General features: G+C 49.4%; 7 protein-coding genes across 7 annotated transcripts; 4 read left to right on the forward strand and 3 right to left on the reverse strand.

The window, feature by feature from the left end:
• Positions 1–705: 705 nt before the first annotated feature.
• Positions 706–4,419, forward strand: KY384_007752 (uncharacterized protein; the record flags this gene model as incomplete). The annotated part of the gene is made up of 5 exons (XM_044816242.1): positions 706–1,183; positions 1,236–1,505; positions 1,571–2,491; positions 2,644–4,305; positions 4,358–4,419. 5 exons carry the CDS (start codon positions 706–708, stop codon positions 4,417–4,419), a joined length of 3,393 nt encoding a protein of 1,130 aa, XP_044666882.1.
• Positions 4,420–5,448: 1,029 nt separating this feature from the next.
• On the forward strand, positions 5,449–8,551 carry KY384_007753 (uncharacterized protein; the record flags this gene model as incomplete). The annotated part of the gene is made up of 2 exons (XM_044816243.1): positions 5,449–6,043; positions 7,293–8,551. 2 exons carry the CDS (start codon positions 5,449–5,451, stop codon positions 8,549–8,551), a joined length of 1,854 nt encoding a protein of 617 aa, XP_044666883.1.
• Positions 8,552–10,254: 1,703 nt separating this feature from the next.
• Positions 10,255–10,818, forward strand: KY384_007754 (uncharacterized protein; the record flags this gene model as incomplete). The annotated part of the gene is made up of 1 exon (XM_044816244.1): positions 10,255–10,818. One exon carries the CDS (start codon positions 10,255–10,257, stop codon positions 10,816–10,818), a length of 564 nt encoding a protein of 187 aa, XP_044666884.1.
• A 716-nt stretch (positions 10,819–11,534) lies between these two features.
• On the reverse strand, positions 11,535–12,882 carry KY384_007755 (uncharacterized protein; the record flags this gene model as incomplete). The annotated part of the gene is made up of 2 exons (XM_044816245.1): positions 11,535–12,128; positions 12,187–12,882. The coding sequence occupies 2 exons, from the start codon at positions 12,880–12,882 to the stop codon at positions 11,535–11,537; spliced, it is 1,290 nt and encodes a 429-aa protein (XP_044666885.1).
• Positions 12,883–13,309: 427 nt separating this feature from the next.
• On the forward strand, positions 13,310–14,387 carry KY384_007756 (uncharacterized protein; the record flags this gene model as incomplete). The annotated part of the gene is made up of 3 exons (XM_044816246.1): positions 13,310–13,391; positions 13,707–14,105; positions 14,170–14,387. 3 exons carry the CDS (start codon positions 13,310–13,312, stop codon positions 14,385–14,387), a joined length of 699 nt encoding a protein of 232 aa, XP_044666886.1.
• A 1,227-nt stretch (positions 14,388–15,614) lies between these two features.
• On the reverse strand, positions 15,615–17,529 carry KY384_007757 (uncharacterized protein; the record flags this gene model as incomplete). Its single annotated transcript, XM_044816247.1, has 3 exons — positions 15,615–16,241; positions 16,614–17,031; positions 17,255–17,529. The coding sequence occupies 3 exons, from the start codon at positions 17,527–17,529 to the stop codon at positions 15,615–15,617; spliced, it is 1,320 nt and encodes a 439-aa protein (XP_044666887.1).
• A 2,743-nt stretch (positions 17,530–20,272) lies between these two features.
• KY384_007758 (uncharacterized protein) lies at positions 20,273–20,727 on the reverse strand (the record flags this gene model as incomplete). The annotated part of the gene is made up of 2 exons (XM_044816248.1): positions 20,273–20,607; positions 20,661–20,727. 2 exons carry the CDS (start codon positions 20,725–20,727, stop codon positions 20,273–20,275), a joined length of 402 nt encoding a protein of 133 aa, XP_044666888.1.
• Positions 20,728–21,315: the final 588 nt, after the last annotated feature.

Raw genomic sequence — 21,315 nt, forward strand, 5'->3', positions numbered from 1 at the left:
GACAAGATATTCCAAAACAGTGATTTTGTTTCTAGCAAAGGTCGCTTGGGTAGGGTTGCGTATCGCTTCCTCGAGCCTCTTGTCTGGGCAAGAGCAAGTCAGTCTACCTAGCAACAGTAGTGGCGCACAACATTGACCTCCGCCTGACCATCCACCATATTCTACGTCAAATTTATGTAAACCGGTGTTGCTGTGCGTCGTAAAGATTTACGAGGTATGAAATATATCAATGTGAAATTCCTTGTTCTAGATGTAGGACTAGCCGATATCTGAGTTTCCCCACTTCGACCCTTTGTCAAGGTTTTGCACCGATAGACCCTGCTTCAGCCCTCCAAACGGTTGTATTTCAACGCTTCCCAGAGGACCAGCGAGCCTGTGGCTTTCCAGGCGTCAGTGACAGCTGCACATTACTGGAGATACCCGAATAATGTGGCAACCGGGCTGAGTAAAAGAGGTGGTGGCGCCGTCAAAGCGCATTTCAAAATCTTCAGATTGATAAGACTCGACGTAGGACCCTCTTCCCAAAGCTGCGAGGCACTGGCCACGCGGCCACGCCAGAGCTACGGTTTCGTTCCGTCAGCTCGATTCATATTTCTCCTGTAGAACCTTGAAGCTTTGTGAATCAACCTGGGAGCCTCTCACTCGAATCCTCACAGCGTTGACATACGAGATCTTGCTCCTAGAAGGGGCGAAGACACCTTCAAAATGAATGACGATGAGAAAATCAACCAGGTGTACCGCAAGATCGAGCGGGAGAAGGTCCTCATCAATGCCGCGAATGCTATGCGCCAGAACTCCAATCCACAGGTCCAGGCTTCCCTGGACTCGCAGATCAGAGAGTCCAGACGGGGTATAGAGTATCTGGAAGAATCGATGAGAGAACTTCAGATGCGGAGAATGGAGAACATGGACGGCGGACAAGCTGGAGGCCCACAACCCCCCACTCATGGATCGCCTCAGCAGAGAAACTTGAGAAATGCGCAGAAGTCTAATCCTCCTACTCCGCCACCGAAGGACGGAAGATCTGGATATGTGGAGGAAGGAGATTACGGCGATCCTGCGAATGGTGGGTATATGAATAACATGAGTGGAGGCTCAGGCATGATGCCTCCTCGTGCTCCATTTGGTCCACCAGGTCCCGATTCTTCGATGCCGCGATCCCGGCCAAACTACACGAAGTTGGGTATGCATTATGATTTGCCAAACGGCTATCGCTCACTAATGATACGCTGCAGATCTCATAAAATATGACACATCCTATTTAGGACCTCGAATACAACTCATGCTTTCCCAATTAGAGTTTAAGCTCAGCGTTGAGAAACAATACAAAGATGGTGTAGAGAAAATGGTTCGATTGTATCAAGATGAAGGAGACAAGAAGAGCAGGGCGGACGCCGAAGGACGACGCATAGAGAGCAACCAGAAGATACAGCTCTTGAGACAAGCTTTGAAAAGATACGAAGACCTTCACGTCGATATGGAGAGTACGAATGATGCTCCGGATGGTAGGAAGGGCTTTTCCCCTCAAGATGGTCGCATGACAGTGCTAACGCGTGCCCTCCTGCTCCAGATGACAGCCTTGATTCACCAAATTTGCGAAAACCGCTCACAGGCAGCCTTTCCATGACAGTACATGCTGTCAAAGATGTGGATCATGCAGCCACCGGAAGATTCGCTCGTGGTCCAGAGACTTTCGTCATCATGAAGGTCGAAGACTCCTTGCAACTTCGAACCAAAGCGACAAGGATAGATAGATGGCACGATGAGCATCATACGGTGGACATCGAAAAGGCTAACGAAATCGAATTAACAGTCTATGATAAGGCTGGTAATCATGCTACTCCAATTGGGATGCTCTGGATCCGAATAGCAGACATAGCAGAGGAGATGAGGAGGAAGAAGATTGAGGCTGATCTCAAGGGCTCTCAATGGGTGACTGCAGATAAGATGGGATCTGGTGGAGCAGCGCATAGTCGTCATGACTCTGCTTACTCCTCATTGAATCAGGGCGCATTTCAAGGTGCAGGTCAGCGAGACTCAGGGGCTTCAGGCCAACAATTTGGTGGTCCGCAACAGCCCTCTGCACCAGGTGCGATCGATGCTTGGTTTTCCCTCGAGCCTGTTGGGAGAATTCAGCTGTCGATGAGCTTCAGTAAGGCCTATAACCATGACTATAGAATCCTTTACTCACATTCTGCAGCCAAACAAGTCAAAGATCGTAGACCTTTCGATATTGGTCTAAATCGAAAGGGAGCTATTCGGCAACGTAAAGAGGAAGTACACGAGCTGTATGGCCACAGATTTGTCTTGCAACAGTTCTACACAATTATGCGCTGTGCTCTCTGCGGTGACTATCTCAAATACTCTGCCGGAATGCAGTGTGAGGACTGCAAGTTCACCTGTCACCAGAAATGTTATTCCAAAGTCGTTACCAAATGTATCAGCAAATCAAATGCGGAAACGGATCCTGACGAGGAGAAGGTCAATCATCGTATACCTCATCGCTTCGAAAACTTTTCCAATATGGGTGCAAATTGGTGTTGTCATTGTGGCTACATCCTTCCTCTGGGCCGGAAGAATAAGAAATGCTCTGGTACACCTTGTTAACACCTCGAACACTTCTTAGCTGACGTTTCATTGCAGAATGCGGCTTGAGCTGTCATGCTACCTGCGCCCATCTGGTTCCAGACTTTTGCGGCATGCCAATGGCCGTAGCAAACGAGATGCTAGCGGTCGCGCGTGAAACAAAGGATAGGCAAGGTGCGCGACTACCATCAAAACCAACCAATCTAGCGGACCGAACATTAAGACAAGGCACGACACGACCAAGTCCTGTGCCACAAATGTCATTTGCACCACCGCCGACCGAGGAAAGACCAGGAGCCCCAATTACTGATCCTCGAAGGTCGCATGGCCAGGAAGAGCTCTATCCAGCACCTACCCCTCAACAACCTCAGGGCGGTCAAGGGGCCTTGAATGCTGCGCAATCAGCTAATCAAAGCACACCTCAGCAGAGGCGACCTGATCCCCAACGCACGGCGTCATCCCAGGCTCTAGCTGCTGCAGGCAAAGCTATGGACAATAATGGAAAGCGACCATCCGCCCAACGACCATCTACAACGACCGATATGAGTTCGCTTGCTGGCATGCCATTCGATCCGAATGAAGCTCGTACCCCGGTGCAACCACAACCGCAATCATCGTACAATCCGCAGAATTATGCCCCCTTCGACCGCCCACCACAGGTGCAACCTCCTGCCATCACGAAACCTCCAGTACAACAGCCTCCGTATCCTGAGCATGGAGTCTCTCAGTATCCGTCCAAAGGGATGAAACAAGCGGTTCCCTCTCAGCAAGGTACCGGTCGAAGAATTGGTCTCGAGCATTTCAATTTCCTTGCGGTCCTTGGAAAGGGCAATTTCGGTAAGGTCATGCTAGCAGAGACTAAGGCGACCAAGAAGTTATACGCTATCAAAGTTCTCAAAAAAGAATTTATCATTGAGAATGATGAGGTTGAGAGTACGAAATCAGAAAAGAGGGTCTTCCTGATTGCAAATAAAGAGCGTCATCCGTTCTTGTTGAATCTTCACGCCTGTTTCCAAACCGAGACAAGAGTTTACTTCGTCATGGAATATATCAGCGGTGGAGACCTCATGCTTCACATTCAGCGAGGTCAATTTGGTAGCAAACGAGCGCAATTTTATGCCGCCGAGGTCTGCCTAGCTTTGAAGTATTTCCACGAAAATGGTGTCATATACCGGGATCTCAAGCTGGATAATATTCTGTTGACTCTTGACGGCCATATCAAGATAGCGGATTATGGACTTTGCAAGGAAGATATGTGGTATGGCTCGAACACAAGCACGTTTTGTGGGACGCCGGAATTCATGGCTCCAGAGATCCTTCTGGATAAGAAGTATGGGAGGGCAGTCGACTGGTGGGCGTTTGGGGTGCTGATTTATCAAATGCTCCTTCAGCAATCCCCATTCAGAGGGGAAGACGAAGACGAGATTTACGATGCGATTCTTGCAGACGAACCTCTGTACCCCATTCACATGCCTCGTGACTCGGTATCCATCCTTCAGAAACTGCTTACCAGAGAGCCAGAATTGCGACTAGGCTCTGGGCCTACTGATGCACAGGAGGTAATGAGCCAACCATTCTTCAAGACGATTAGCTGGGAGGACGTCCGGGATAAGAGGATGCCGCCGCCATTCAGGCCTGAGATTAAGAATGCTACCGATACCAGCAATTTCGATTCGGAATTTACTAGTGTGACGCCGGTCTTGACTCCGGTACAATCAGGTCTGTTGGAATGTCTTCCTTTTCAAGGCCGCTTGTACTTACAAATCTACAGTTTTGACACAAGCGATGCAAGAAGAGTTCCGCGGTTTCTCTTACTCGGCAGATTTTGTTTGAGATATCCATTCTGAGTATCTCCCTATGATCAGACGCTATTGATGGGTATGATGAACGATAAAATGCCTATCAGCGTAATTCGTCGTCGGTGGCAAGCTCATGCATTGGGCCTTAAAGCGGTAGGGCACGGTTTGGAGTATACGCGGATAGTCAGACATTAACATCTAGCTCGGTATGTGAGGCTTGAAAGAGGTCCACGGAGATCCGATGGTAACCATCTTATACTGCCATATCTGTTACCTACCACCTTGTATCTGTTTTCTTTCTTATCGTCTCAACCAAAGCACTTCCACATCGCAGCAGAGAAACTACAATTTTGACGCTACGGGGCACACCCAGAATCGTTCGAGTCCTTCGCCCCGTCATTTATCTCTTGGGAAAAGGTGCAGATCAGTGAAACCCAGTGTACGTGCCGGCAAAGCTGGGCAGTGGACGCCTCCCTAAAAACTGCCTGACACAGCAACCTGCAACGTGTAAACCCACATTTCAGGTACACGAATCATTCTCTTAGACATTGACACAAACAGAAAGGACACCCAAATTCAGCGGCGAAAGGCTTCTTGTCGATCGTCTTTGATTTTGTTTCATTCTTGAATATGCAGAAGACCGTAAGGATACACTTGCCAACAACAACGTTCCGCCAAACATAGCTCGCCAAAAATAGCAAAATTACGATGACAGCAAGATTTCGGTCGATAGAGACGTTTGAAATGAGCCTTCAGTGGGCTTTTTCTCGGCCCCATCCCAAGAATTTGGAGCTTGCTGTCGCTCTTTGCGAGCCGAAGATGCAGGAAGCTCTGAATTATAGCATTACGACGACCCATATGTCCTCCACTTGGTCCAACAACGATGTTCTCAAGTTATCATTTCTAACTCCTGCCGGACAAAGCAGCTTGATTGTCAAATTACCTTGTGTGAGTGATGTTTTCAGAATCATGACTCAAGAGACGTGTCCCGAGACTCCTTCTCGCAGTCTAAAGAAGCATTGCTGACTCCGATTTGATGAAGGTCCCTTTCTCGCCACTCCACATGACGCAATGCAAGGAAGAAAGTGTGCGAGCAAGCTGGGCATCTAATCATGGCGTCGGCCCCAACATGCTCTCCACTGACGCGGACACTGGAGGGTTTGCCGTGGAGTGTATTAAGGGCAACATGCTTTTGAGGGAAACAGCTCGAGAGTACCTACCACAGATCATTAAGCTACTTCGAAGCATTCATAGCGCTAAAGCAGAGAGATGGATGGGAAAATTTGAGCCGGTCAACGAGGTAAAGTGGCATTTGCCATACGCCGCAAAATGCATGCCTCCGGAGGAAGTGCGCCGCGTGAAAACCGCCTTGCGCAACGCGGAGGTCTCAATCAAGAATCCCCCACTAGTACCTTGTCATAATAAATTCCACTGCCGAAATATTATGCTCGAAGATTCGATGCCTGGCAGCCATGACGGTGCGAGACTCCTGGCCATCGATTTCGAGAATTGTGATCTTGGCGATCCGATGTGGGATGTTGCTTCTTTGGCGGCGGATCTTGAACATAAGACACAATTCGCTTTGCTCAAAGTGCACGGTGCCACCGAGGAAGAGAAGCGGCGTCTTCGAATATATTTGCCGTTAGTGAAGGCACATGGTATGATCCAATCAGGCACGATAGCCGTTCTTGGAAGAAGTTCCTGATTGCAGCATCAGCAGGAAATGGTGGAGGGAGCGGGCAACTTGATGAAGCAGATTACTTTGCATAGATGTTAGTGGATTGGGAAATGGTTGGACTGTTCGAGAAATACTCAAAGGTGCAAGTTAAGTCTCGATTCCATGATCCTAAGCCCCCATTACTTTTTCAACGAAGACCCTCCTTCATAAGCGATCTCGACTGTGTCTCAAAGCACAAGGACTGTAAAGGCACTTCGAAGACCCATTCTCTACCGGAAGCAGACACGTAGATTGGCTTGAAGGTCTCTGAGATCTAGGTAGACTATTCTGAAAAGCACTCCTTCCCATCAGGAAGTTGCTGGAGCGAACATGTCATGTCCACTAGACTGTTTCAACTCTTCATCTACTCACAAACATACATGCTACCTACCCAGTGCAGTGAGGCGAAGTGACCAACAGGCTCCAAGCTTAATGGAACAATAAGCAACTTCCGTGTGCTGCCGAAATGCTGTATGATTTACATATGAAAAGCAACAGGTAGTTGATGATCAATACGGACGGAGATATCGGCGCTCGGCCCCATAGAATAGCCCTAGTTCTAGAAGTATTCATATGCAGCACTGCAGCCGTAGTTCAACGAGAAACGCTTACAATTGAAGGGGCAGATTTTGCCGATTACACTGGCACCACGGCTCCACACGGAGCCGCTCTGCCGGTCGTGCTGGTCACATTGTTGAGCTTGCCATATTCATGATGACTTCATGATCCCACAGCCGTGTGGGCCCGTTCCGGGCGATACCATCTTGCCATGGCCGAAGTCGAACGGCCATGCCATTCTCGGTCGCCTGTATATTGCCCGTCTTCCTCTATCTCACACCCGGTTTTGAGTTGTGCGCCGCCTGGAATTTCTTCCTCAATTTGGCATTCGAGCTATCATCCCTTGCACCATGCCTTCTAGACGAAGAGGGAGCGAAAAGAGCGAAGAGAGCAATTTGGACCACTTGAACCCGTCACGCAAAAGATCTCAAGCATCAACAGACCGCAATCATGAAAGCAGCAGTAGTGAGAGTGACCAAGTCGAGAAAGGCGACCCGTCGAATCCGTCCAAGTCCGTCGGCTTCTTCCACCCAGATCTAAAGGCAGTGAGGAGGGAAGCCTTTTGGCAGTGGTCGAAAATGGGTTGGACCCTCGACCAGATACGCTGAAAGAGGTACTGACTGTCTTGACAGTCCTAATTCTCTGCGTCTTCATCCTTTGCGTACTATCATTGTACTGGGCCGTGCTCTTCCACGTCGAGAGGAACACTTCGTCCCTCACCGTATATGTCGTTGATTTTGATGCAACACAACCACCATACACCGATACACAGCCTCTGATAGGGCCCATGGTGACCCAGACGACCAAATCCATGCTCGGATCGCCCATGCCTCATTTGGGCTACATCACCAAGCAGCCGTCCGATTTCGCTAATGACCCGATGAAAGTTCGGCAGGCCGTCTACGACTTTCACGTGTGGGCAGCCATCATTGTGAATGCCAACGCTACAGCTCTATTACGAGCAGCTGTGTCGGAAGGCAATCCGTCGTACGATCCCCTGGGCGCTTGCCAGGTGATCTATGTGCAAGCTCGCGATCAAGAGACCTACGCCTCATACATCCTTCCTCAACTCAATATGCTGCAGACAGAGATCACCTCAAAATTTGGTCAGATGTGGACGAGGCAGACACTCCAGGACACCTCAATTCCACTCTCAAATTTACAAGCGGCACCCCAAGCCCTCTCTCCTGCAATCGGCTTCTCAACCTTTAATTTGAGGCCTTTTGCTCCGGCAGCGGCCACTCCTGCCGTGACTATTGGTCTCATCTATCTGATCATTATCGCCTTCTTCAGCTTCTCATTCTTCCTTCCCATATACATGAAGTTCGCTAGTACGCCGGGCCATCCCTCGGTCACCTTTCCACAGCTCGTTCTCATACGCTGGCTAGGAGCAAATTCAGCATACTTTTTGATGTCATTAGCTTACTCACTCATATCTCTTGCATTTCAAATACCATTCTCAAATGGTTCAGCCCCTGCCACAGCGGTGGCTAATAACCCTAATGCCTATGGCAAAGCCTCTTTTGTGGTGTATTGGATGGTCAATTTCTTGGGAATGTCGGCTCTCGGACTTGCGTGCGAGAATATGGCGATGCTCATCGGCTTCCCGTGGACTTCAATGTGGTTGATCTTCTGGGTCATTACCAATGTCTCAACTAGCTTCTACTCCCTTGACCTGGCCCCAAAGTTTTACTATTGGGGATATGCATGGCCGTTGCAGAACATTGTCGAAGCTTCAAGACGCATACTTTTCGATTTGCACTCAAGACTTGGATTGAATTTTGGGATATTATTTGCTTGGGTCGCGATCAATACCATCTTGTTCCCACTCTGCTGCTGGGTTATGCGGTGGAAAACAATCAGGCAGAAAAAGAAAGTGGCTCAACATTAAGTGCCGTAACGCCTCACAAGACACGAATATGTCGGCTGTCTGAATTTGAATTAGCGAGCTCGAATCTCGTTGACTTAGCATCTACATCTGGCTTATATCAAAGCATCATGATTTACGATAATGTTTAGAATCGAAGCGACTACAGAAGCTTTTAAACCTTCCTGGACTTCTCCAACCTTGCTTTTTTACGCTCAGTCTCGACCAAATCTCTTTTCCGCTTTCGCTCCCGTCTCAAAAGGTTGCCCAATGTCTGTATCTTTCAAATTGGATTTTTTTTTACTGTATAATGGCAGTTCCTTGAATCAATGATGCCTAGCCAGCCTCCGCATATACTTTTATTATTGACTTGGTTGGTCTGAACATAAACATGTCTCGTTCGCGCACCATCCAACGGCATCTAAATCTCACCTGACTGTCGACTGATATACTGGCAATCGCTCGCACGGTGTACGAGAAATCGTCATGCCTCTGACCTCGCTATCAATACATCGTTCTTGTTGAACCGCATCTAGCCGAATATCAGAATGGTTTCGCGGCTGTCCCAAAACGGCAATTCCGCCACCGTCACCACCCCTCGACGGCGAGACTCTAGGACGCTTTACTCTTTTGAGATGTATGTCTACCGTTACACCTGCTACCTCTTGGCATAGGTCCAGAATTTCCTGTTTGGGTTGGTGTAACCTTACCTTGAAGTCCGCACGTAACCGTATGTCAAAGTCGCTTTCCAGCATCCCAAACCGGCAATATCTCCAGCACCATTTTCACCAAGAATTATGTCTGTCGTCTAGAGGATAGTGCTGCTATCTTTCTTTACCAAGAAGAAAAGCAAGATCGCACAGCGATGACGTATTTTGGATGCTGTCGAAATTGGGAAAACCCTATGAGCACGTATCGAATCTGCTTTGACACGAGGTTCATGTAGGTAAAAGAATCAATTGCTCACTGGGAAACGACAGCAGTATATTGCTAGTTCAATGGAGACCCTAGATGGAGCGAGAGGCGTTAGACAGAGGGGGCTTTGATGTAGAATTCATTTAGTCTTTCCACAGGCTTAAGGACAGAGTCGTAGAGTGAATTGTGATCGCCTTTTTCGTCCAATTCTCGGCGATCTCTTTGCTACGCGTAGATAAGTTTGTCGACGCTGCCACTCCCCCCCTGTTTGAGGACTGCCTCCAAGAAGATAGCTCTACAAAACTCGCAGCTCAAGCAAGACGCAAGTTCTGCATAAGTTCGGTGATGCTAGTCCCTAGTACTACTCTTAATTGTGCCCCTTTGAAGCTCATCGAAATCGATATTCTCACAGACATCACGCAGCATCTTTTGAAAAGCTAGATCCCGCCATGAAAAGCACCGTGAGTCGATTATAGACCTATTAGAACCCATTTTCGCAGAGGAATGTTAAAGCATCTGCTTCCGCCCAACTACAAACTACAAGAAGCACATGTGCCAGGCATTGTCGGAATGTCGAAGCTTTCCGATGTCCGCGTTCGAAGCTTGTGGCACGGCACGGATCTAAGTCTCGTTCCGTTGGAGAGTTGATGCCGAAGCGCGCAATGGGTAAGATGTATACAAAGAAAGGATCCCCTCCAACATATCTCAAGCTTCCTTGAATGCATCGCATCCGACCAGCAACTACATACATCAGCGGAATTCGTCCCCTGCAATCGCACCTATCGGGGTCTTGGTTCGCCACCTCTCACACAATGGCAAAAGCCTCCAGTGCTGCTTCAATCCCTGAGACGTGTGCACCAGATGCCGCTCCTGCCTCCAATGCCTCGAGCATGACAGCAGCAGAGAGACGGGTCTACAGTCGCATGGCAGACACGATGTCTTACTACCACAACCACTTCAAATCAACATGGAAGACGCTCTACACTGCTTGTGAGAAGAATAAACGCCCCGCTGGTATGAGTATCAAGCAGTATCTGAACACTGCCTGCGAATTCGTCCACCATCTGGAGATGCACCATTCGATTGAGGAGAGGCACATCTTCCCGCTTCTTGCCCAGCGCATGCCGGTTTTCCAACGGGAGATGGAATTGTTGGAGCAGCACAAGCGAATACACAAGGGCATCGACGCTTTAGAAAAGTATGTCAATGCTTGTAAAGCTGGCGAAAGGGAGCTGAGGCTGGAGGAGATGAAGGACGTGCTTGACGGCTTTCGGGAAGTGCTCTGGCAGCATCTTGATGAGGAGGTCAGAAACCTGGGTGCGGACAACATGAAGAAGTACTGGACTATCCAAGAGATGGAGAGAATGCCTATGTGAGGATTTGCTGGCCTCCTCGCCCCATGAGTTTAGAGGCGGCCTTTACTATCTAGGTTCATTGCCCTGTCGAGGTCAGAAAGAAAAGCAACATGAGTCGACCGCCCTTTCATCAAATGACCGCCAGGCGCCAAAGCTCGCGAAACCGATTTGCCATAAGGAGATGAGCACAGATGACCAAACGAATGAGAGAAACTCGGTGTTCGAGGCACAGAATGCTGAGATTCTTGTTATCTTACAGTAGAGCCTGAATAACATATGTTACAGAATGAGGCGAGTATATTTTGGTGAAGGGCGTCAATTACTACCTCATCCAAATACCTAAATGCTGATCATCCGTCGGTTCGAGAGGAGAAATATCTAGCTGTAAAGAACTTATTGGGTTTCACACAGGCCGAGAGCGAAAGGCGGAGTAAACTGTCTTCCTTGGTCTCAAAGACTGTAGACTAAAGACCAGCTCCGGCACTATGATTGTCATGCTCACCTCAGATCACTCAAGGGCGGCAAATGAAGGCTGGATGTGGCGGTAACCTCATGCGCTGCCGTTTAGGATCAGGAATCCTTAGGTAAAGAAGGATGCCCAACTGAGGTAAGCGAAAGTCTGGTCACTAAGCCTCGTGGACGGACCAGTACGAAGTCTTGCGAGTCCGTGATTGCGACGGAGAAAAGTGGCATTATATGTTGAAGTGATCAATCTTTTTGCACTGTCTAGTTGATGATCATCTGTACCTCGCCATCCAGGTCGTCTGCTGCTTATGAAACTCCTTCTGAAATTTGAGTCGATCTTGTCCAATGTTCCTCTTACCCCAGGAGTCCTCTGCGAAAATGCTTTTCAGGTAAGGAAAGTAAAAGCTGGGTCTAAATAGATCTGCGAGGAACAGTTCCTGCATGTTCTTCGTCATGACGTTTCCAGCGATAGTACAGGTTTCGAGGCTGGCAGGCATCAAATCTACAAAACGTTGCATCTTTCCCTTGTTGATCAACATATCGGCGTCCACGGTAACATGCTTGAGAGCGCTGAACTGCCGCAATGATCCCATGTAACGGGAGCTGCCTGAACCGGTGGAGAGCTCCAGCGTCTCCAGCGTTGAATGGGCGTTCTTCAGAAGGGCGCCTACGGCATGCAGACCCCAGTTGGCGCGGTGAAAAACGTAACGAAAGTGCTTCAGATTGCGTAACGCTTTCATCAAGGATTCGAGACCCTCGACAGACATGCCACAGGACTCAAGCGAGATATAAGTGATGCTGTTACTCGCTCCAGGATATGAAAGCCATCCGTCACGATAGCATTCGCGGTACATACCGGTGAGACTCTTTCGTCCTTCTTAGCTGTTGTCTCTAGGTGAACCTAGGGCCCCAGGTCTAACGTACCTTGCCATGCATTTTCTCTATTCCAGGTATAGCAGCGAAGAGCGGAAACATCTCTAGGTCACTGTTATTTGGCTGCGCCCGTTCCTCAACGCGTACTGTTCTGAGATTCGGAAGAGTCTGCCTAGAAGGCCATTCTCTCCTAATAGCTCGAACCATATCCTTCACTTGCTCCATCTTTTCCCCATCCATCTCTATTGTAAACCGCTCTAAGCTGGGTAATGTGGCTAGCAACAGAGCGAAGAGGTAGTCCTCATCTCCATAGTCTATAGCTCTGACCCAGACATGCATCTCTTGAGAAGGAATCAAACCCGTAGACTGGATAGTACTTTCCAATTGCTCCGTCGTCACAGTGTCCCTTGCGGCCTTGAACTCCTGTATGAGGTTGACATGCTTCTTTGTCTTTGCTCTATCCAAAGTCCTCAGATGCTTGCTTGTGACCACCTCCAGGCTGCGGGGGTACAACGCCACCCAAGGTCTTCTGCATATCTCGAAGAACACTTTCCCTGCCCCGGCGTTGTTGACATGGAGCTTGGTGAACTCTCTGAGGTGCTTGCGGTGCTCTTTGATGAGAGGCGTCGCCACCAGTCGGACGCGACGACACGCGCGGCCTATGTCCTCGATATCGTCGGGGGCTGACTGACTAATGATTTCCAAAATCTGGAAGAGGAGTTCGCTGGGCAAAGCAGCAAGAGACATGCTTGCAGCAAGGCTTGGCGAAAGATGTCTTGGAGAGGAGGGAGAAAGCTTGGGGAGACATGAAGAAGGCTTTGTCTTGATGATTTATCAGAAGCTTCCCCTTGGACTTTGCCCCCTCCTCCAGTCATCGTCGGTCTTCTCCCGAGGCGTCATGCAATGGTTGCATGCTAGACATCCAAGTGCGGGGCTCCTGCTTGGCACTCCTTTTCGCCCGCCGTTCGGTCCATTCCCCGGGGATGCAAGCCTAAGGTCCGCCTAAGACGGGCCCGACTTAGGGGCTCGACCCTGCAGGAGAGCAGGCCCCACAGATTTAGCAAAGAAAATCGCCTTTTTCAAAAAACATGAAGATTTATTTGCCCAAAGAAAGTATCCTTCATGTTTCCACGTAAAGCACCGTGAAAGACTTTCAGAACCCTGTGCGTTCACCATGCCGTACCCTCAAACTCTTGAGGCCAAGCCGAAGATCATCTTCTTCACCGACTTCGATGGAACGATAACGCTCAAGGATAGTGAGTAGGGGCCAAGTCTGGTTGACCCACAATCGCCGCTGATCTCTGAGCAAAGGCAATGACTGGCTCGTATTTCTGCAACCTTCCCAAAACAGAAACATGCCGCTCACTCTTTCGACAGACAGACAATCTGGGCTATGGGGAGAAGAAAGTGAAACCGCCCATTGCTGTGAGCGGAGGAATGATTAGAGCTTATGCGTTGTTAGAGAAAACAAGGCAATCAGGACACCTTACATGGCAAGATAACCTTTCGGTACAAACCCTCAATGGAATGGCAACATGTGCTTCGATTGGACAACTGATCGAAACGTAGAGATTCCTTCCAGGGAATGATGGACTCTGTGACCACGCCATTTCCCGAATGCATTCGCCTCCTATGTGAAAACATAAAATTGGATCCGCACTTCAGCCATTTCTACAAATGGTCACGAGAGGCAGGTGTGCCAGTCATTGTACTTAGCAGTGGTATGACACCCATCATCCGTGCTCTGCTCGTGCACCTCGTAGGCCCAGAGGCACATGATATCGAGATTGTGAGCAACGAATGTATCGACAGGCCCCCAAAGAAGACATCAGAGGAAGGAGGATGGCAGATAAAGTTCCATGATGATAGCGATTTCGGACATGACAAAAGTTTGACTATCCGACCGTACGCGAAGCATTTCGATGAGCATTCCGAAGAGCACAGGCCGGTGATGTTGTACGCAGGCGATGGTGAGTCTGCAAAAACCATTCGGAATCATTGCTATGGACTCAATGGCTGATAACACTATTTCAGGCGTATCTGATCTGTCAGCTGCAAGGGAAACCGACCTACTGTTCGCCAAGAAAGGCTATGACCTGGTCACCTATTGCGTGAGGGAAGGCATACCATTCACTGAGTTTGAAGATTGGAAATCGATCTTAGCCACGACTCAAGCCATCTATGAGGGTCAGACCACTGTCAAGGATGTAGCAGCAGAAAGCGCGGACAAAGTCAGGCAAGGCAAGAACTGAACAATACAGCATCGTTGGATAATAGACTTGTAGAGCCAGCGCGCGCTAGAAATTGAGATTCAGAGTAACGCTGTCCCTTCAAGCTTGTGTGAGAAGTTTTAGTCAACATCATCCAATTCTATTGAAAAAGTAAACAAAGATGTTATGACACTTGAAGAAAAGGCCCCCTTTCACAAGCGCGCCAAGCGCCCTCGCAAACGTGACGACTTCAGGTCATTACTTCGCCCTCCACTGCTCGCGGGGCCATCATTGATTCTCCTCATGGCCGCTCCAAGGATACCACAGGCCTTCCTCCCCTTCCTCGCCCCATCACTCTTCTTCCCCCGCTTAGCAACCATCGCCGCTCGCCACCACGTTCTCCACCCCTCCACCCGCCAGTCTCACAATCCCTTCTCTACCACCCCCTGCCCCCGCACAACTCTAAACCAAGTCCTTCGCTCGCCTCGTAAACCTCAACGTGCTCGTCAAAAGACCTCACCAGCCCTCTACAAACGCCCGCACATGAAAGGTGTATGCCTCCGGGTAACCGTCGTCAAGCCCAAAAAGCCGAATTCCGCCGAAAGAAAGGTGGCAAAGGTCAGGCTGTCAAGTGGGCGGCAGGTACAGGCCTACATACCGGGAGAGGGCCATAATGCGCAGCAGCATAGTGTGGTACTGGTGAGGGGGGTAGGAGTCAGGATTGCCCGGGTGTGAGGTATCATTTGGTTAGGGGGGCCATGGATTTGGTAGGTCTACTTTCCCTTTGATCGAGTGTTGTCGGCTAGTTTGACAAACGATTTGGTGCCTTTCTTTGGGATCTCGAGCTAATACATGCATTCGCATAGGGAGGCGTCCCTAGCAGGATTACGTCGAGGTCAAAATACGGGACGAAGAAACCGAAGACCGGCCAGTGATGGAATCAGTGCGGTGAAGAGGGAATGGTCTGACAGTGATCAAGTGCAGGGGGATAGGCTTGAACAACTGAGGTCTCTGAGGAATGTCGCGTAACATATATTGTGAACATGGTTGGTATTGGCAATAAGCTCCTAATTTATGCGCCACCTAGCCTGGTACTACATTGCCACAGGTATCTTGTACTCCCAAGGCGTGTCATCAAAGGCATACCTTACCTTCAGAGGTCATCTGGCTCCTATGTATATACATATTCCCATCGCATGCTTTCGTTATGTGCAATGTAATAAGCAACGTAAAATTCTACAAGCTCAAGCGCTAAAGGGGTATCATCTCTCAACCTTGCAGCTCCCTCCCTCTTTCCAGCTCTTGTATTTCCTTTTCTTTACTAATCAGAAGTTCTCTCATCTGATCAGCTTCTCTTTTCAAACGTGCCATCTTATCTGCATAATCTGGCCCTCGCGTCGGACTACCGAAGCCTTGACTCGATGAATCGTGTCTTTGAAGCTGTGCCTGATTTTGAGAGCCATTCGCTGGTTGCTGTGACGGTGGTGGGATAAGTGTCGGATGTCTATGTTGTTGAAGATGTGGTGGTAAGTGTGAGAGGTGCGGATCTATCGCATAATCCTCAACAGCACTGACGTGCTGAGGCGTATTAAGGATTTGTGATATCGAGGAGAGGCGTGGCCTGTTGGGATCATCCATTGATCCTGCGAGAGTGGACCCAGCAAGCGTAGAAGGAGATGACTGCTCCGTATTCGAGTGCGACCGTTTGCGAGATATTGTCATGGGGGAGAGACGAGAACCTACCTCGCTTTCTGCAGTGCGTGTCCATGGCTCGGGGTCCAGACTTGATACTGGAGGTAATTGCTGTTGTGACTTTTGAGGGAGGCTTGGAGAGGCCTTTTCCACACCTTTCTGGAGTTGATAGCCGGTAAAATCGACCCCGAGGTCCCTGGACCTCTGTTGCTGAGGGTTAGGGGTAAGAGTAGGGGGTGGGTATGGCATACGTTGGTCACTTCGTGCACTCGTATTTTCATAAAGGTGTGGGTGCGATCGGGGATCAAGGGGACTACCGTCCATGACTGATCCCATCCGGGATCTTATCTGGCCTTGTGTATCAAGGGGATGAGGCTGGGGGAGGGAGAGATAGCAAAGGAGTTCTGATGCATATGACCTGCATCAATTTCGTTGGCAGCGGGAACAACCCTTTTTCTTCTTTTTATAACCGATTTCTTCATCGCGACGGGACGATGGACGCCATGAAGCTTGTGATACAATCCTGATTCTCCAGTCAGACATGCAAACCATGTAGAAACTGTCGAGTGGACTTACCACACGCATTGCAAATTGTTCGACCTCCTTCATCGCGCCGCCACAGTGGTGTGATTGTAGTCCCACAGTTTTGGCAAGATAAGACCATGCTTGTAGTTCCATGGCCAACGACCGCAGGTTCTGAAATTGATGGCCTTGGGCTATTTCCTTCCTGAGGCGTATGCCAGCTGTAGACATCCTCACTGCGAAGGCTCTCGTGCTGAGGTGTTCCTCCGTGTACGTGAGGCATATGCATCTGGGCCTGTTTTGCGACTCGGTTATTGTATGCTGGACAGCCGTGGCATCCATCGGCACCGCCTGTTCCATTGCAATGACCACCACCAGGACATGTGCCCCGAGGGGCATGACTCGCTGCCACATAAGTAGACTTGTTTTGTGCGTCCGATGAGCGCGGTGAGTGACTTCGCCGACTCTGATCCTGTGCGTCGGCTTCTGACACAGAAGAAGAATGGGGCCGCTTGAGATTCGTGGGTCGAGACGTGTTCCGTGCCTTTAGATAGAGCCCACAAGCATTGCAGATTGTAGACCCATTGGGAGCTCGACGCCAGAGAGGCGTTTGATCAGTCCCGCAATTACTGTTGCGAAGCGGGATTAGCCAAGCGTCCAGACAAATCGACCTGAGGCCACTTGAGTACACTCACCTGCAGTGTTGCCCATTCGCTGGGGAATAATTTAGAGGACTGTACTGCTTCTCGTTGGGACGATCTTGCGAGGGAGAGCTTCTTCCATCCCGCCGGTTCGTCTCTTCATCGCGCCGATTGCCGTCATTGTAATCATTCCCTATATTCACTTCTATTGAAACAGAGGCCGATGGCTGGACCTGACCTTCTCTGTCGCCTTTGCCGGAGGATACGCTGCCCTTGGGTTGCTCTTCGCCGTCTCTGGCGGATGAGCTCCGCTTTCGATTTTCCGACATTGCCTGATCGCGAAGGGGCGGCGCAACTGTGGCGGGAGAGAAAGAAGGCCGCGGAGTATTTGTACTTTGCGTCAGTGACATCTTGGTCGGTTAGACGAAGCGTTTCCGGTTACTTGCGCATGTTGGAACGCACTGCGATTAGCGGCCGGGATGGGTTCTCTGCTGTCGACCAGTGTTTAAACGGGCCAATGCAGGCGATGACATTCGACAACGATATCAATAGGTGACTTTCAAGGTTTCAACAGGCTCGCGGGTAATGTTGAAGGAGGAACACCGTCTGCTTAGAGTGGTAGATTGTGTGTGCGTTGTATATGAGCTTTCTCCTTCGATAATTCCGGCCACGGGATGTAGAGACGGTCTTATTGATCAACACTACTGTGTTCTGCACTGGATCAGATAGCTTCGTCGGTAAATTTGTATGGACGACTTTGCCATATGGGCAACGGTCACCTAATGCGGGCTGCGATTAAGTTATCAATCAGTGGTAGTTCTAGTAATTCTAGGCTTGGGTCAAAATCCGCGCTAGTCCTAACCCTCGGCTTTGCGGGGGAAGGCACAGACTAGAGGCGAAAGAATAATAATGGTCCCGACTTCGTCTTCGTTGCTTGGGAAGTTAAATGAGGCAAGGGCTATATAAGAACAGATTTGTCATTCTTTCATTTGTGAAGAAATTTTCAATCTCGCAAGAAAAAGAGGAGTGACTTTGCAGCGATCTGGCAGAAAATGGATTTGCACTAAGATACCCCAGGACGAAGAGCCCCCTGGAGCTCGACTTGGACTAAAAACCCATGTTGTTACGCCTGATGCTTGAAAAATTCACCTCCGCCCCACCTTTCGCGTTGGTGTTTGAGTGCTCATGGTCCAATGGCGAGGATCCGGGGTTATCGCGTCCCTTCATAACAAATCGTCAGTTCCAGAGTCAATTAGCCTTCGCAGCCGCAACCTTCGAGGACGGCGTAGCACCTCACTACCAAGCAACTATGAGCTCTTGGGACCGCTTGGTCTGCTCCCCACAAAATTCAACGCAGTCCGTACATAGAGCCTCACTTGTCGCACGGCTTTTTACCTAGAATGTTTCGTGCTTGAGATGATGTACCGCCGCTCGGGAGGTTTTTGTTGAAAAAGGAAATTGGAAGGGAAGAGTGGTGTAGTGATAGTGATAAAACCCATGTTGAAAATGCGTACGCCAACTTCGTGCTTCAGACATCTTCGTACAGGACGTAAGGCTTATCATGCAACAGACACTTCATTCCTACGTTGGACCGTGGGGAATGTTCAAAGCCTGAAAATCTCTGCACTTGATGCCAACAAATAACACTCTGTCCAGCCACCTCCCCTGGGTTGCGTCAGCTGTAACAGCTTCGATTGAATGATTAGTCTTTCTTCAACGTCCCAGTTGCGGTGGATCTGCAGGCCCGTCTCACGTCTGTGCGCAGCACTAGCAAATCTAGTAAAGACGGTTGACTGCTACATGATATCACATATGTGTCTTCTACACTTGCTGGTGCCCATGTAGAAGGCTGAGAAAGACAGTGGTGAAGCCGTGGCTTATGTACCCCGGATCTTAACATATTGCTAGAGCCTCACCGAGGGTTCCGGACTTTCGTCTCAGAAATTTTCTGCCAATCATTCCAACGCCATTATATTTGCTCTGCGCCCCATTCACCACCTGCATCCCGCATATTCTGAGGAGGCTCGATCGAAGGGACGTATTCTAGTACCGCATAGCCTATACCAACTGCAGCGACCGCTACTCCAGCGACTATCCCAATAACAGGCTACCAAGTGAAACAAGTCAGTCTTCATTTCATCCCATTCAAGAACCACAAGGTCCAGACATACTTGGTGAAGTGTTATGCTGCCGGCGAACGTGTAAACTAAGCATCACCAATTAGACTATTGAATGAATTCATCTGGATTCGTAGTGACCCACAGATGCCACGGCCAAGAAAGCTGAAGAGGAAGGGTGCCCATCGAGACATGTACGAAGGTATCTGGAACTCAAGCAATATCGTGGCTTTGCACGATAGAGTCAGCTTGCGTAAGTTGAATCGAATGAGGAGCTGTGCTTCCGTACCAGCACCGAATATGACCAGATAGATGCCCAGGATGATCAATTGACTGTGGCCACGGTAAGAATGATTCTCTCTTGAGTAGAATGTACACCGCATAGAATGGGCGCATCGGATCGTCATACAAGGTAGCATTGAAAAATTGAGCTATACCGCCCAATATCAATAGGCCACCCACAGCCAGATTGACTAGTCGACTATCCAAAGGTAGAAAATTAGCAAAAGGCGCTGCGAAAGAGGTCGCAATCACGAGCGCAAGCGTAAACAGGCTGGAGGCGTACAAAATGTTTGAGTAGTCCATCGCGCGTTGAGCTCAGATGTCCAGTAGGCAGAGCAAATGTAGCGTGGTATTGCGAACGCTTTCTGATAAAGAGGACTATTCGGGTCCCTTGTTCTGGGATTGAATTGGTCGTGAACGCGTCGAGGAAATCGATGGAGGTTGAAGCCTTGCGCCTGGGCGGTTTCACCAGCTAGAATAGAAGAGATGCCTTAGGGACCGGACAAAACTAGCTGAAAGTCACCCTGCATTAATGCCAAGCCGAAATTAGGGGGCTGACTTGGGAAGTTGGGAGGATTCGGTTCGGCAAGTAGCATTTCCAAGTCCATTTAATATCTCGTATCTTGTGTCTATCTTCTGTTCTACTTCTGAGGTGTGACTTGTCTGTCACAACTCACAACCTGGCTCTCGTAGCTAACGCCTCCTCAACCAGCTTGAGCGTATGCATCGCGCATCCGTAGCTTGCCTGATAGCCCCAACCTCCGTGGCCATAGTTGTGCACAATCCAATATCCGTTCATTCTCTCCTTCTCCAGTCGTGCGCCCAGAGTCCTCACGGGCCTCAAGCCAACGCCTTGCCGTACGATATCCAGGGCCTCAATGCCTTTACCTTTGGTAAGAGAAGGACACACCTCGATCGCACGCTTCATGATGCGAATCGCTAAATTGGGATCTAATTGTGACTCCCAATTGCCTTTTTGGTAGCTACCACCGAGCAGGGTGCCTCCACCTAGAATGATCAATTTTAAGCAAGTATTGATCAGTCTGTGTTCATGCACTTACCGGCTGCCCTTTGCATGACATAGATCACTTCCTCGTCCCCAGTCTCAATCCCAAGAACATCAGCCATGACGCCTGGTTCGTTGCGGACCAAGACTGTCTGTCCCCGAGCTGGAATCATGTTTTCATCCCTGACTCCACCAAGATTCCTTGCAGAGAGGCCGGTGCAATTGACCACAACATCTGCGAACCCGCCCAAATGGTGGGCTTGTCTGGCATCTGCAATATGATTGAAGACTGCTCTATTGAATATCACACCATTTTTGAGGCATTGCGATGTCAACCATGGTAGGTACAGAGAGGTATTGATGCACCTGACGATAATCTATTACTTGGGTATCATGCAGCCCTCAGACACAAAAATCAATGAGAAAGGAGACCTCATGGCCAATAAATCGGGTTGCATAAGTTTAGAAATGAACCAGGGCTAGAGCAAAATACTGGGTCGATGCTTACACTGAAGTAAAGGCATTTCCTCTATCAATTCCGGGTGGAAGCTCTTCTTTCGAAAGGGTGCGATACTTTACTCTTCTAATCAGCATATTTGGAGATAGGATAGGAGACACCCTCACATTTGGTACAATGCACTTATACCATGACTCTCCCTGGAATTTGGCATCCGTTCTACTGTTCTTGCCGGCGACGACGCCTTCGGAAC

Source organism: Bacidia gigantensis (assembly GCF_019456465.1).
Source record: "Bacidia gigantensis strain McMullin 20006 chromosome Unknown contig_278, whole genome shotgun sequence".
NCBI classification, from domain to species: Eukaryota; Fungi; Ascomycota; class Lecanoromycetes; order Lecanorales; family Ramalinaceae; genus Bacidia; species Bacidia gigantensis.